The sequence below is a fragment of the Mytilus edulis genome, chromosome 8 (assembly GCF_963676685.1).
Source record: "Mytilus edulis chromosome 8, xbMytEdul2.2, whole genome shotgun sequence".
NCBI lineage: Eukaryota > Metazoa > Mollusca > Bivalvia > Mytilida > Mytilidae > Mytilus > Mytilus edulis.
Genome location: NC_092351.1, coordinates 16,704,128 through 16,719,949, shown reverse-complemented (window position 1 = coordinate 16,719,949; position 15,822 = coordinate 16,704,128). Strand labels below are relative to the sequence as shown.

The 15,822-nt window shown below is 32.8% G+C and overlaps 1 protein-coding gene across 4 annotated transcripts in view; it reads left to right on the top strand.

The window, feature by feature from the left end:
• The first annotated feature begins 183 nt into the window (after positions 1-183).
• The window catches only part of LOC139484943 (uncharacterized), a 37,232-nt gene continuing 21,593 nt past the window's right edge, over positions 184-15,822 (top strand). The window contains exons 1-2 of one of the 4 annotated variants that reach the window (XM_071268999.1): positions 184-419; positions 14,929-15,097. In XM_071268999.1, the coding sequence (XP_071125100.1) occupies positions 14,957-15,097 (141 nt within the window). In that variant the 5' untranslated portion in view covers positions 184-419; positions 14,929-14,956. Of the gene's footprint in view, positions 420-4,925; positions 5,156-6,553; positions 6,659-8,858; positions 9,193-14,928; positions 15,098-15,822 lie in introns of those variants that run through there. The other 3 variants (XM_071269000.1, XM_071269002.1, XM_071269001.1) reach the window with 3 other exon arrangements.

Genomic DNA, 15,822 nt, shown 5'->3' with positions numbered 1-15,822 from the left:
CATAATTATACCTACAAGTACACTTGACATTTGATCTAGCTAAGGCCTCCTTTTCAATCTATGTGCGTGTATATATATATATATATATATATATATATATATATATATATATATATATATATATATATATATATATATATATATATATATATATATATATATATATACAATAACTTTGCGATATTTCTTGTTTAAATATATGTATGAGAAGATGAACAAATTCCTTCTCAGTATATATATTTGAAAAATAGTAAAAGTATAATTGTAGGATTAAATCATAAATATCTATTTTTAATATCTGTAAATTCCAAGAAGAGATAGATTTAAGAAAACCGAAAGTACTTATAAAGACGGTGAATCTATTTATAAAATTTATATAGGTTATCATCGCTCTCCTGTTGTAATAAAGATTCATAAACGTAAGTATGTTTTATTCATTAATTGACGAATTAAGGACTTAAAATAATCTTGCAACTGTAAAAATATAAACATTTCTGTAGTTCAACATAATTTATGTCCCTGTGTTCGTTTTATATTGTTATCTTCTTTCTTTTTTCAAACCTTCTATGTTGCACGAATAATTTGTATTTAAGTATATTCACTTGTACTTTGTTCTTGTGTTGCACTGTTGTACCATTGTTTTGGCATAAATCAGGCTATTTGTGTTATCGCCTGAATCGCTTTACATTTTTTTGGTGGCTTCTATATCTGACGATGCGTTATTTGTTTTGCTCATTGTTGATCTTAGTTATTAATTTATATATTAGTTGTACCCTGATAGAGAGTTGTCTAATTTACAATGATCATGCCACATCTTCTTATTTTATAGTTATAAGGACTAAATTACATGATTTGTTTAAAAACATTTAGAAGAAGGATCTTCTCAACTAAAATTTAAAATTCTATCGATTTTTTTGTGGATTTTGTGGTAGTTGTTTAACTACGAATTTAAATGTTCAATGAAAAAAATATGTTAAAAAGCATGTTAGTAGACTTTACCGAAACTAAGTTATCAAAATTCCACGAGATAAAATTTTCCTCTATCGACGAATATTGATACCCACAAAAATAAATGAAATGTTATAAACTATATACAAGGAAATTGACTGTATTTACAGACTAGAATTACAAAAAGCTGCATTTAAATCAAACTGTGTAATTAAAAGTTTTTCTTGCGCCAAGTTGGAAGAACTATCATGTGTTGGAAGGAAAAGCATATAATGCCTAGAATATGATACAAAGTACTTATAAGGGTCATTCAAAAAAATAATCTATGTCGTAATTATTTCCAATAAAATGACATACGTACCTAACTCGACGTACGCACGTAACGGGACCGGTTATTACTAACCAATTAATTCTAGTTAAGTGCTTTACTCAAGTTTTAACTAAGTATTCCTAAACTATGAAACCTATTCATACTAAATTTTATCAACATCAAGTATTTCTAAGATGATGAAAAACGACGAAAATCATGATTCACATGCTTACAATGTTATATGTTCACTTTGGAAACATTAAAAAAGTCAAAATATAAGAAAATAAGAGCTATCAAATCTTTGTATGTTGTTTTCCTCGCAGATAAAGCTCCGAACTAAAATGTACGTTTATATCGTGTTTGTGTAAAACAAATGACCTAAAAAGCTTTTTAATTTTATAAATTTTGAGATCTGTTAATGTGTCTTTGCAAGTCCAACAATAAAGGTAAGGAACTATTTTTTTCCTTCATTGGACTAGATACATGAATTTCATAAATATCCTTACAAATCTTTCCTTCGAAAATTTTAAAAGCCTCGTTCACACCTTAACGGATAGCTCAAACGGATTGCCATACGGATAACATTTTTTCAATCCGTTCATGTCCGTTAGACGTCCGTCTATATCTGTTGCATATCCGTTTAGCGTACGTTTTGTCCGTTGACGTCCGTTCTATCCGTGGAAAATTTTGAGCATGTTCGAAACTTTGAACGGACGTCCAACTGATGAAACGTCCGTTGAACGTCCTGTAGGCGTCCGTTTAGTTTCCGTTTTGTTTCTGTTACATGTCCGTTATACATCCGTTTGAGGTCTGGCAGATAAATTCACCAACAGACTTTTACCGGACGTTTAACGGATAAAACGGATGTTGAACGAATTTGAAACGGACTTCTACCGGACGTATAACGGATAACACGGATGATGAACGGATCTGAAACGGGTAAATGCCAATTGAAAATTTCGCGTCAGAAATGACAATTATTGGTATGTCAGATTTCTTAAGGTTCATGAATTCAGGCCAGACATTTCCCTTTGGCGGCATTTTACCAAAACCACCTACACAGACACATTTTGAATATTTATGCGATTTACATGTATTATTATTCTTGCTTTTATTTGTCCCGTATATCTTGTTCATCCATCCGTTTTATCCGGTACGCTTTCGTTAGGTGTCCGTTTTATGCGGTACTCATCCGTTGGATGTACATCAGTCGACATCCGTTCTGTCCGTAACGTTTCCGTTTCTCGTACGTTGCATATCCGGTGTGTGTTCATTCTGCATTCGTTACACGTCCGTTTTATTCGGTAAGTACATCAACGGAATCCCAACGGCTAACAATTTTGTCATCGGACAAATTTTATTTGTTATCCGTTAGGCGTCCATTCGAGCTAACCGGTAAGGTGAAACCGAGGTTTAAATTAGTTGGTTGACCTTTATGGAATATCTGCTAAACCAAGGATTTTAGTCTCACTATACAAATCCTTGACTAAACTTATCACAATGCTGTCCTCTTCACCTCGAGTGTGATATGCCGAATTACATTTATCACCAGGTTTGTTAACTTTAAAAGGGGGGTTATTAGTTGGTATTTTTTTCAAACATTTTTTTATTCAATGGTATCAATCAGATTATATTTTTTTTTTAATATTTAACACTATATATAAGGTAAAGGGAGTATCTGGATTTAGATCAAAAGAATATTTCTTTTTGTCATCTGCTTAACCAGAATATTTGTTCCCAACAAATTGTGGATGAGAATATCATTTTAGAAAAAAGCAAAATAACCCTCCTTTGAAGTCAAATGCTCGTTCCCTTATATGTGCAACAAGTGCCTCTTGTGTAGCATGATTTGTACACACTTCCTGGCCTACTTGTATCACCCCAAACTTTTGGTGGGGTTCGTGATGTATAGTTTTCAATGCTGTGTTTTGTCAACTGTTGTTTTGTCCTTTTGTCGCTTTGTCAATTTTATTTTTACCGTTGTCAGTTTGCAATATACATTTTTTTATGTAGTTATAAGTTTGAACTATGTCCCTTTGATATCAGCAGATTAGTTTTATTTTAATCAATTTTTTTTTCAAATCTTTTTTTTCGTATTTGCTGTATTTTAGTATTACATTACATTAACACGTTTTAACGTTGGCATCAATTTGTTTTTATTTTCTAACAATGTGCAGTTTACTATCTATATCCGTATACAGAAAAATATTAAAAAATATATTAATCTGCTAACTTAGTCTCTTTGTTTATATGTTCGCGATCTTTCTTTTTTAAATATATTTATGAGAGATGAACTAGTATATATAGGATTTGGACAAATTCCGAGGCTTCTCAGAATCTGAAACAAGTTGCTTTCTTTCAAAAAGCAATACCTGAACCAGCTTTTTCTGCTATCAGGCAATGAAGTTTGTTATAGACATAAAGCTGGAGGCACAAGTCATTTTTTCCCTTAAGAGATTATTCAGCGCTTTCTTCTTTATGCACATCATTTAAAATCCATGTAGTCATTTAGATGCGTTAATCAGGAAGTTTATGTTCAACTTTCTCCCTTTAAAGGTATTTTATTCTGAATAGTATGTACTTTATATGTATGAAGTGGCATGTTTTGTAAGAGTTGCTCTTACAAGGTCACGGTATCAGTCCAATTATATCTCTTTGTAGCCATACCATCATTACATTTTTTTGTACATATCTATACAATGCTTTCCTTGTGTAAAATCTAAATTGAAAAAAAAACACTGCCAAAAGGCGTATTTGTAAGTAGTAAAGCATGATGCAATGTGCAATTCAGTGAATCCCCTTAACATATGCACATTAAGACAGTCTAAAACTTGGAAGTCCAATTGTGACCTTGAATATCAATAAGTGTCCAATTCTCTACATTTATTTTCTATGTACAAAGTAAGGACACATTCAATATACATGTAAGCATATGGACTATAGTGTTTTCACAAGAACGTACAACCTCTGAGCCTCTAAATTGCCTAAGTGCTAATGTGACTTTGACCTTTGCCTTGAAAATCGATAGTTGTCCAGATCTTGATATTTATTTTCAATGTATCAAGTTTGGTCTAAACTTAGAGGATATTGACTGTAGAGTGTTCACAGGAATGTACAACCACTAACCCCTAAACTGTCGAAGTCCTATTGACACACAGGTAATAATATCGAATAAAGAAAAAAATCAACGCATCCGTAATCATAATTAACAGACATCAACTAAATCAAAAATGACTTTTTGATTTTCTTATTATATCATCAAACAACATACTAGCGTTTCAACAAAATTATAAATATCCGACATTTATTTAATTCTATATTTAACCCATATAGTGCCTCGTGTTTACACAAACTTTAAACAAAGTGACGCACCTAGTTAAAATTACTTAATGCAAGCTCTCTATCTGTATTTAATAAATGCAGACGACAAAATCAAGCATATTAGCGACCGAGATTACTATAACATGTGTTTAATCTCAGATAGCCAGATGTAAACAATGTCAATATAAAAAGATTACAAAAAATACAAGAACCGCATACAAACTAATAAAGAGCAACATACGCTCATAGATATTTATAAACACAATGTTATTAGGATATTTATTTCAAAACTATTTATTTTAAAATTATTTAAATGCAAATATTTTTTTCCTCCAAGACATGCGTATTGTTTCTTTTTCACATAGCATCCGGATATTAAATGTCGAATCTCGCCACTATTCTGAAGCCTGGCAAAAATTGTTAAAAGTATAATTGCATGATGAAATGCCTATTTCAAATATCTGTAAGATCCAAGTAGAGATAGATTTAAGGAAACCGAAAGTACTTTGACAGACGGTGAATCTAATATAGTTTATCATCTCGCTCATGTTGTACATGTAATAAGGATTCATAAACGTAAGTATGTTTTATTCATTAATTGACGAATTAAGGACTTAAAATATTCTTGCAACTGTAAAAGTATAAACATTTCTGTAGTTCAACATAATTTATGTCCCTTTGTTCGTTTTATATTGTTATCTTCTTTCTTTTTTCAAACCTGCTATGTTGCACGAATGGTTTGTATTTTAGTACATTTACATGTGCTTTGTTCTTGTGCTGCGCTGTTGTACCATTGTTCCAGTTTAGATGCCTCTAAAAATGATTAATCCCGCAACACACTGTATGTGCCAGTACCAAGTCAGGAGCATAAAAACAATGGTTGTCGTTTGTTGCTGAATATTTGTTTTTCTTCATTGTTTTGTACATAATTAGGCTATTTGTGTTCTCGTCTGAATCGCTTTACTTTTTTTGTTTTGATGGCTTATATAGCCTATTATTTGCGTTATGGGTTAAACTTATAAATTAGTTGGTCGCTGTTAGAGAATTGTCTTATGCATGTTATTGGATAACGTACCACATCTTTTTATTTTTATAATTATAAAGACTATATTGTGCATTTTTTTTAAATACTTATACGAAGGATATTCTTATATTTCTAAAATTTTACGGACAACCTCATGGGGCAAGCATTTAACTTCAAACTCTGGTATTTTTCGTCCCTCTTTAGTATCTTTGTTTATATCTTCGCGATCTTTCTTCTTTAAATATATTGATGCGAAGATGAACTAGTATATAGGATTTGGACAAATTTCTTCTCAGTATCTGAAAAAAAACCGTTAAAATTAAATTGAGAATGGAAATGGGGAATGTGTCAAAGAGACAACAACCGGCCCAAATAAAAAACAACAGCAGAGGGTCACCAACAGGTCTTCAATGTAGCGAGAAATTCCCGCACCCGGAGGCGTCCTTCAGCTGGCCCCTAAACAAATATATACTAGTCCAGTGATAATGAACGCCATACTAATTTCCAAATTGTACACAAGAAACTAAAATTAAAATAATACAAGACTAAGAAAGGCCAGAGGCTCCTGACTTGGGACGGGGTTAAACATGTTTGTGAGATCTCAACCCTCCCCCTATACATCTAACCAATGTAGTAAAGTAAACGCATAACAATACGCACATTAAAATTCAGTTCAAGAGAAATCCGAGTCTGATGTCAGAAGATGTAACCAAAGAAAATAAACAAAATGACAATAATACATAAATAACAACAGACTACTAGCAGTTAACTGACATGCCAGCTCCAGACTTCAACTAAACTGACTGAAAGATTATGATTTCATCATATGAACATCAGGCACAATCCTTCCCGTTAGGGGTTTAGTATCATACCATCATAACATATATGAGAAGAACATAACCCGTGTCATGTAAAGTAGGATTGCATGATTAAATGTCTATTTGTAATATCTGTAAATTCCAAGAAGAGATAAATTTATGGAAACCAAAAGACGGTGAATCTATTTATAAATATAGGTTATCATCTCGCTCATGTTGTAATAAGGATTCATAAACGTAAGTATGTTTTATTCATTGATTGACGAATTAAGGACTTAAAATAATCTTGCAACTGTAAAATTATAAACATTTCTGTAGTTCAACATAGTTTATTTCCCTACGTTCGTTTTATATTGTTATCTTCTTTCTTTTTTCAAACCTTCTATGTTGCACGAATGGTTTGTATTTTAGTATATCGACTTTGTTCTTGTGTTGCGCTGTTGTTCCACTTTAGGAAAGGGATAGTGGTTTCAAACATGATTAATCCCGCAACACTCTGTATGTGCCAGTACCAAGTCAGGAGCATAAAAACAATGGCTGTTGTTTGTTGCTGAATATTTGTTTTTCTTCATTGTTTTGTACATAATCACGATATTTGTGTTCTCGTCTTAATCGCTTTACTTTTTTGTTTCGATGGCTTATATATAGCTGACTAAGCGTAATGGGTTAAACTTTAAAAAATAGTTGATCGCTGTTAGTGGATTGTCTGATGCATGTTATTGGCAATCATACCACATCTTATTATTTTTATAATTATTAAGACTATATAGTGCATTTTGTAAAAACACTTAAACGAAGGATATTCCTAACTTAACTTAAAATTCTATCGAATTTGGAGCTTCGTTAGGGACGACATCAAAAGATCAATGGAGGATAAAAAAAAAGAGTTAAATTAAATAGTTTTGGGTGGGGGATTTGAAGTGCTGCAAGTTTTGGTTATCATACATTGATTTTTACATATATCCATATTGGACAATCAATGTTTTGCAAATTAAGTTAAGAGGGGGGTGGGGGTCAGTGAAAAAAATATGTGAATTAAGGTTTTTTTTGTAAATCCTTCATTGAACTTTTGATGTCGTTCCTATATAATAAGGTACTCAATTCAACAATGTCTTACAGATGCCAAGATAAAAACATTGTGGGAATGGTTAAACCACGAATTTACGTGTTCCATGTTCCAAAAAGACTTATCCGATGCCACGAAATCAAAAATCCACGAAGATACAATTTTCCTCAATCCACGAATATTGAAACCCACAAAAATAAATGAATTCTCAGTTATGTGAATTTAAGTAATAATTGTTGATTGTTAGACAATTTAAATAAGGATATTGACTGTAAAGCCAAGAATAATAAAAGGCTACATTTAAAACAAACTATAATTAAAAGTTTTACTTGTGTCCAGTTGGAACAACTATCATGTGTTTCGGAAGGAAAAGCATATCTTGCCTAGAAAATAATCTAAGTACTGGCTTATTATGTCGCCTGGGGTTTAATTAAATAAGAAGCATATCCGCACGTTGAACATTCAAATCGGAATACTTGTAATTAATCTTTTGATTTTCACGTTAATATAAAAACAGAAGATGTGGTATGATTGCCAATGATACAACTCTCCACATGAGACGAAAATTACACATAAATTAATAATTATAGGTAACCGTACGGCCTTCCACAATAAACAAAGCCCATACCGCATAGTAGGCTATAAAAGGCCCCCGAAATGACAATGTAAAACAATTCAAACGAGTAAACTAACGGCATGATTTATATAAAAATTGAACGAACAACAATTATGTCACACATAAACAAACGGCAACCACTAAATTACAGGCTCCTGACTTTGACAGGCACATATATACATAATGTTGCGGGGTTAAGCATATTAGCGGGATCCCAACCCTCCCCATAAACTGGGACAGTGGTATAAGAACGAACTATAAAAATTAGTTTAAAAAGGCTTAACTCATCAGATGGACAAACATACAAGTAGACGTGGACGGGTACTTGTTTATCCCAACAACAAAAAAACACTAGGAACAGATCTGAGAGTACTCGCAGTTAACGGACAGCTATTTTAAAGCCACTAACAACTAATATAAAAAAAAACATGCATCAAAAACTAAGTTGTCCATCTGTTCACATCCAACATCCAATGGATTTAGTGTAAAGACGCCATAAAAAGTCAGAGTAAAACATGAACTTGTGCAATGCTAAGATAAAGGCATCGACAGATTGTAGGTCCATGAATGTCTATAAGTATATAATATACTAGTAATATTAAATTTGTTTTTAATTTACTGATAACAAAATCAATATTTATACCAAAAAAGACAATATTCAATGATCTTATTCCGGTGTTGAATTGGTTACCTTTTAGAATAAGTTTATTTAAAGAAGGGATAAGTTTACCAAAATCGTTTCTATATTTTCAGGCACGGTTAACAACATTTCCGTAGAAATGAACATCTTTAAGATTCGTTGAGATTTCTTCGCATGATATCATAATCATGATTGAAATATTAAATGGAGTATATGTTCAAAAGAAAGCAGCATGCCACACCAAATCTGTTTTAAAGATATCTGAAGGTCAACATATAGGTCGTCAATGATATCTGAAGGTCAACATATACGATCGTCAATGATGGATAAGTGTCTACAATATGTCATGTCTCTAACCGCAGAAACTAACAAAACCTTTAAATAGACTTATTAAGAAGGGATATGGTTACGATACTGTTGTCAGGTCATTAAAGATTGCATATTTTGGCGTTAGTATTGATTCACTTATAGGGTCTTTGCATCGGAACTAAACACATTTATTCAAAAACCAGTTGTTGGCATGACACGGGTTATGTTCTACTCATATATGTTAGGATGGTATGATACTAAACCCCTAACGGGAAGGATTGTGCCTGATATTCATATGATGAAATCATAATCTTTCAATCAGTTTAATTGAAGTCTGGAGCTGGCATGTCAGTTAACTGCTAGTAGTCTGTTTTTATTTATGTATAATTGTCATTTTGTTTATTTTCTTTGGTTACATCTTCTGACATCAGTCTCGGACTTCTATTGAATTGAATTTTAAATGTACGTATTGTTATGCGTTTACTTTTCTACATTGGCTAGAGGTATAGGGGGAGGGTCGAGATCTCATAAACATGTTTAACCCCGCCGCATTTTTGCGCCTGTCCCAAGTCAGGAGCCTCTGGTCTTTGTTAGTCTTGTTATATTTTAATTTTAGTTTCTTGTGTACAATTTGGAAATTAGTATGGCGTTAATTATCACTGAACAATATAGATTTGTTTAGGAGCCAGCTGAAGGACGTCTCCGGGTGCGGGAATTTCTCGTTACATTGAAGACCTGTTGGTGACCTTCTGCTGTTGTTTTTTCTATTCTATGGTCGAGTTGTTGTCTCTTTGATACATTCCCCATTTCCATTCTTAATTTTATTGAATGTAGAAAATAAAATAAATGAAAACTTACAAAGATCTTCAAACAACAGAAAATTTTCAAAATAGCAAAACTAATAAAACGTCAAAATATTACAAAAGCAAATCAAATCTGGGTTTTGAATTTGGACAGGCACGTGAAAATATGACCAGGATAACCAGTCAGGATTCTACTTCGTCAAAATTATCTCCCCATTACACCAGTTCATTTTCACAATCATAGAAAATCGATAAATTTATTCACATGGCAACATTACGATCCTTATATGTCAGTTGTATTTTAAAAGACAAATGTAACTTCTAGCTAATGAACATAAGTTAATTGTCTTGTTTGCAATGATTCAACTTAAAACTATTGTCTGATCGGTTGTCAGGTGGAATTTTCGAAAATTCTTAAACCTTAAAAAAAAATTGATTAAATATTCCGTGGAAGGGCAGACTAAAAATTTTCAGTGGTTGAATGTTTAGTAAAAAAAGTAGCTATTCAAACACACCTACACTTCATTCGACCCATATATTTCATCTGTGATTTTTTTATGTTATAAAGTCAAGTAGCTTTTATATATAAGATTGACAGAATCTGAAGCGAGACATACTCTTGCTTTGTACGTTTTAAAGACATTTACACCTCAAACAGGCCCTAACATAAAAAGGTACATTCGATTTTCTCTTTGCGATACAATTGTTACCCATTTTTATTTGATTTTTTCTTGAGTCTCATAATGGAAGGGCAGACACGAAATTTACTGAAGTAATAGATTGATATGTTCTCCGTCCGTGGTAATTAGGCAGTTAAGCTGCCTTATGCGAGCACCCTAGATTTGTGTTCTACCCAATAAATGCTGAAATATGTGCCATTGTAAATTATCTAGCTGGATGTTATGTTATTTATAACTAATTGGACAGTTTTTTCATACTTTTAATTCTTGATTACAAAAAATATGATCAGAAAAACTTAAATGATCGTCGATTTATCCAACAGTTTTGAAGTTGCACATAGGAAGTAGGGCACATTAGGAATCTTTATGTAGTTTATTATCCCCTGAGATTTTGGTTAAGCTGTCAAAGAACAAATGTATGAAATGTTTAATCGCCGAAAATCTCTAAAGACAAGTAGTTTAGATTTCCCAAATGGCAAAAGTCGTAGGAATATTGTTTGTCGTCAATACGTAGTCAACTACGTCAGTAGTCTTAAAATAAGTTCCACTGTTCATGCTGTTGGTGGCAACTTTAAATTATAAGACGATATTTTTGTATCTTTTCAATTTGGAGGCAGCTAGGGGTTCAAATTAGCGATTGTCTGAGGTCTGCGACCTTCCACTTTTGCAGTCGGACTTTCGACTTGGTTACTAGCTATGCTCGACAAGACCCGACTTGAGAGGAAATAAAATAATAACTTTGCAAACCTTTTTACAAAAGTCTCCTAATAAACGATCTCAAAACTTGTTTTTAGCATTATTATTTATGACAGCGATGTTCATTTTGTTCAACCGCTAGCTTTATACAGAAAATCGCCGACAAATAATGTGTAAATTCGAGTAAAATCGTATCTGACAAAAACAACATTGAAAACAAAATGGCTGACATGAGAAGAAAATTACAATATTATATCGTATCCGATTCCGGAAGCGGATATGAGTAATTCCGGGTTTTGGCGACCTTTGAACTTTTAAAAAAATCAGACAGATGACAAAATACATCTTTGCATGGTAAATAAATATAAACACTAGAATTGAAAACCAAAAGATATATGTAAAAGAATGAAAAAAACAGAAAATATTTTGTACTGAAACTCAAAATTACTTTTTGACAAATTGTAATGTCAACATCCAATACAATGTGAGTCTTTGTGACAGCTGGGAACTGTATATCTAACAATATATATGGTCCTGGTGACCGTATAATTTTTTTTATCAGTAATAAATAAAGGCAACAGTAGTATACCGCTGTTCAAACTCATAAATCCATGGACAAAAAACAAAATCGGGGTAACAAACTAAAACTGAGGGAAACGCATTAAATATAAGAGGATAACAACGACATAACACTACAATGTAACACACATAGAAACGGACTAAGCATCAGACAAAATCCCACGAGAAAAACAAATATACAATCAAAACCAAATACATGAATTTGGGATAGACAAGTACCGTGACACATCTTATCGCAATGTGAATTTACACTCAAAATTAGGAGAAAACATACGACGCAACGTTAAAATGTAACACACACAGAAACGAACTATAATATAACAATGGCCATATTCCTGACTTGGTACAGGACATTTTTAAGGATGTCTGCTGGTCATGTTTTTGAATTCTTGTCATATTTTCGATTTTCTCAGGTTTTATCCATCCAAATGTATTAAATTTTGTTTTACACGACACCCCACTTTTGTCTTCATAAATCTGTTCAATAGATCATTTAAGATTTAGTGATCCGGCGGCATGAAATCCTTGTTATTTTTTCTTGGTTTAAAGGTTAAAAAACAATTCCAATGTTAACAAATAGTAAAGTCTGAAGAAAACCCTTTTCCCGCCATTTTCTAAATGTCTCGTATTTTGAAAACTACACACGAGACTAATGATTTTATTACTTTATTTTGTTTAAATATCAAAGTTGTTTTCATTTTAAGCAACCACATGAAATCCTTGTTATTTTAAGTTAGAGCAGCAGACATCCTTAACGAAAAAAAATGTTGGTAAAGCAAGTTAGATGCTTTTAAAGTGTAAACATATAACTACAATTTCAATGGGTATTTTTTTTCTCAATTTTGATGGGTCAGTTAAAATAGCTGGAAGTTTCTTATTTTACACTTATAGTGCAACTAGATTATATGATATCTGAATGTAAGCAAATCATATGATATATATGTGGAGTCCTTTATGGGCACTCTACCCCCTTCCTGTTTGATAACTTTGAAACGGATGAGATCCCCACCTCTCAACCATATACATTCATGTATGGGACTATATAACTAATCAAATGAAATATAGGTGAAGTCCCTAGGGTCACCCACCACCTCCTGCTTTAGAACCTGGAAACAGTCGAGATCCTCACCCCTCAACCATATTTATTCATGTATGGGACAATATAACCAATCAAATGAAATACAGGGGGAGTCCTTGGGGTCAACCCACCCCTCCTGTTTGTGAACTTTGAAACAGTCGAGATCCCCACCCCTAAACCATATATATTCATGTATGGCACAATATAATAAATCAAATGAAATATAGGGAGAGTCCCAGTGGGTCATCCCACCCCTCCTGTTTGAGAACTTGGAAACGGTCGAGATCCCCACCCCTAAACCATATCTATTCATGTATGGGACAATATAACAAATCGTATGAAATATAGGTGGAGTTCGTGGGGCTCTACCCCTTCCTGTTTAAGAATTTGAAAACGGTTGAGATCCCCACCCATAAACCATATATAGTCATGTATTGGACAATATAACAAATCAAATGAATTATAGGGGGAGTCCCTAAGGTCACTGCACCCTCCTGTTTGAGAACTTAGAAACAGTCGAGATCCTCGCCCCTTAACCATATATACTCAAGTATGGGACTTAATAACAAATCAAATAAAATATAGGGGGAGTCCCTACAGTCACCCCATCCCTCCTGTTGTTAGAAAACTTGGAAACAATCGAGATCCTCACCTTTAAATTAAACCATATATTTTCATGTTATTGGACAACATAACTAATCAAATGAAATATACGGAGAGTCCTAAGGGTCACCCTACCCAATCCTGTTTGATAACTTAATAACGGTCGAGATCCAGACCCCTAAACCATATATATTCATGTATGGGACAATATAAAAAATCAAATGAAAAATAGGGGTAGTCCCTAGGGTCACCCCACACCATCTTGTGTGTGTTTTCAGAACCTGTAAAAGATTCAGATACCAACTCCTAAACCATATTTATTCCTGTTTGTCATTTCAAAAAGATTGAATGACATTACAAGGTCAATCTCATAGGCGTCACATATGCATATCACTTTGCTAGACCTAACACCTGTCATTTTATTCCAAACTTCAACATCATGGACTTGGGATGAAGGTGGGAGTCATTTACATTTACTATGGACAGGTCAGTCAGACCTCACCATTGATCCCTGTAGAAGTAAACATTTGTCTGATTTGTGTCTCATAACTTTTGTACTGTAGAACACAAACTCAGTTTTCTTTCCAGGGAAGCAAGTCCATTCATACTTTTACAAGCTCGTACTAAAGTCAACTTGAACTACTAACAGTCAACTAATACGAACAATTACGATCAACTTGAAGAACTGCAATCATTGCGAATTTGTACCTCTGCTGACTCAAGACTCATGACCATGAAAAAAAATATACTTGATATATACGTTGCTATTGAAAACCTTGATCAAATATGAATTATTTGACTTAATGATTTAATTTAATTCATTAAATGAACATAAATGTACAATTATATATGAATGTTTAATGTTTGTTCTTTTAAATCTTTTTAAAAAAATTGAAGCATCATTAATATTGCCACAGTTTTCATAATTATGTTTGACTTGGTTTTTGGTTAACTGCCTACAGTGCTTACAGCGCTTTGATTTTTTTTTTTAAATCGGAGGTTATGCTTTTTCTACATCCAACTTGATAGATACCCATGTCGCCGACTAAATATCTAATTGTTCTGCACTACTATATAATAGATAAATTGAAAACTTATGCGAATGGTGTTTTTAAAATAAAACACTTCGTAATTGCGAAGAAAATTGTCGTTTTATTGGTTTCTATTAACTTTAAAAAAAAAAAAAGTAAACATTACAGTAAGCATTTATCGCCTTCTCTTACAAAGAGCTTCGATTCTTTTGTTCTATTTCAACTGGGTTTCCGCCTGTAACATAGTGGTTTTAGATCACATTCCACGATCATTTAAAAAACAAAATGAACACATAAAATACGTATGATAAAATCAGTTTAAAAAGCACTTACTTTTTATAACAATCAGTTCTACTCCCATCTACCAATGCATATAATTATAAGTAATTCTAACTTTATGTTTCAGTTGAATTAAATACAGTTTAATATCCAATATGGCTGTAATGTATGTATGGACAGCAGAATGGGGCAACAGGAGCTTGGGACATGCTTCGTTGTCATTAAATGACAATAGTGCCTATATAAGTTGGTGGCCGACTGGAGATAAATCTAAAAATTGTATGAAAAAGAAAAAGGTAAACATTTATCACATGTATTCTAACTGTATTCTTAAATTATAGACGGATGAGTGGCAATGGAAGTCACAATACCAGCTAAAATTTTGGTAGTAAAAATTTACTCTTAAAGTAAAATCATAAAAATACTAAACTCCGAGGAAAATTGAAAACGGAATGTCCTTAATCAAATGACAAAATCAAAAACTCAAACATATCAAACGAATGTTCCTTATTTGTTACATGCATGTTGTTATGTAGATAATAGTAAATTAAACCTGGTTTTAAAGCGCTAAACCACTCACTTGTATGACAGTCGCATCAAATTTCATTATATTGACAACGATTTGTAAACAAAATAAACAGACACAATAAGTGAAAATGTCACAAATAGGGCTATAACAGCAACACGAACCCCACCAAAAACCATGGGTGATTTCAGGTCCTCCTGAAAGACAAGCATATATCACTTTCCATATGTGGCACCGCTCGTGTTGCTCATGTTATTACAAAACTGATAGGTAGTGTCATTTGATAGGTCACATTCATGTAAAGGGGCAGGGAATGTAGTTACATTACGACATAAGGAACATATCCATTATCATCTGTGAAACAGATGTTCGACAACGGTTCACCAACTGATTAAGCGTCCGTAAAATTTACGAAGTATTGGTTTCAACTTCACTATTTGGGACTCTTGGTTTTGAAAAGGTTACAATTGGAAAGCTGAAATCATCTTTTTTGTA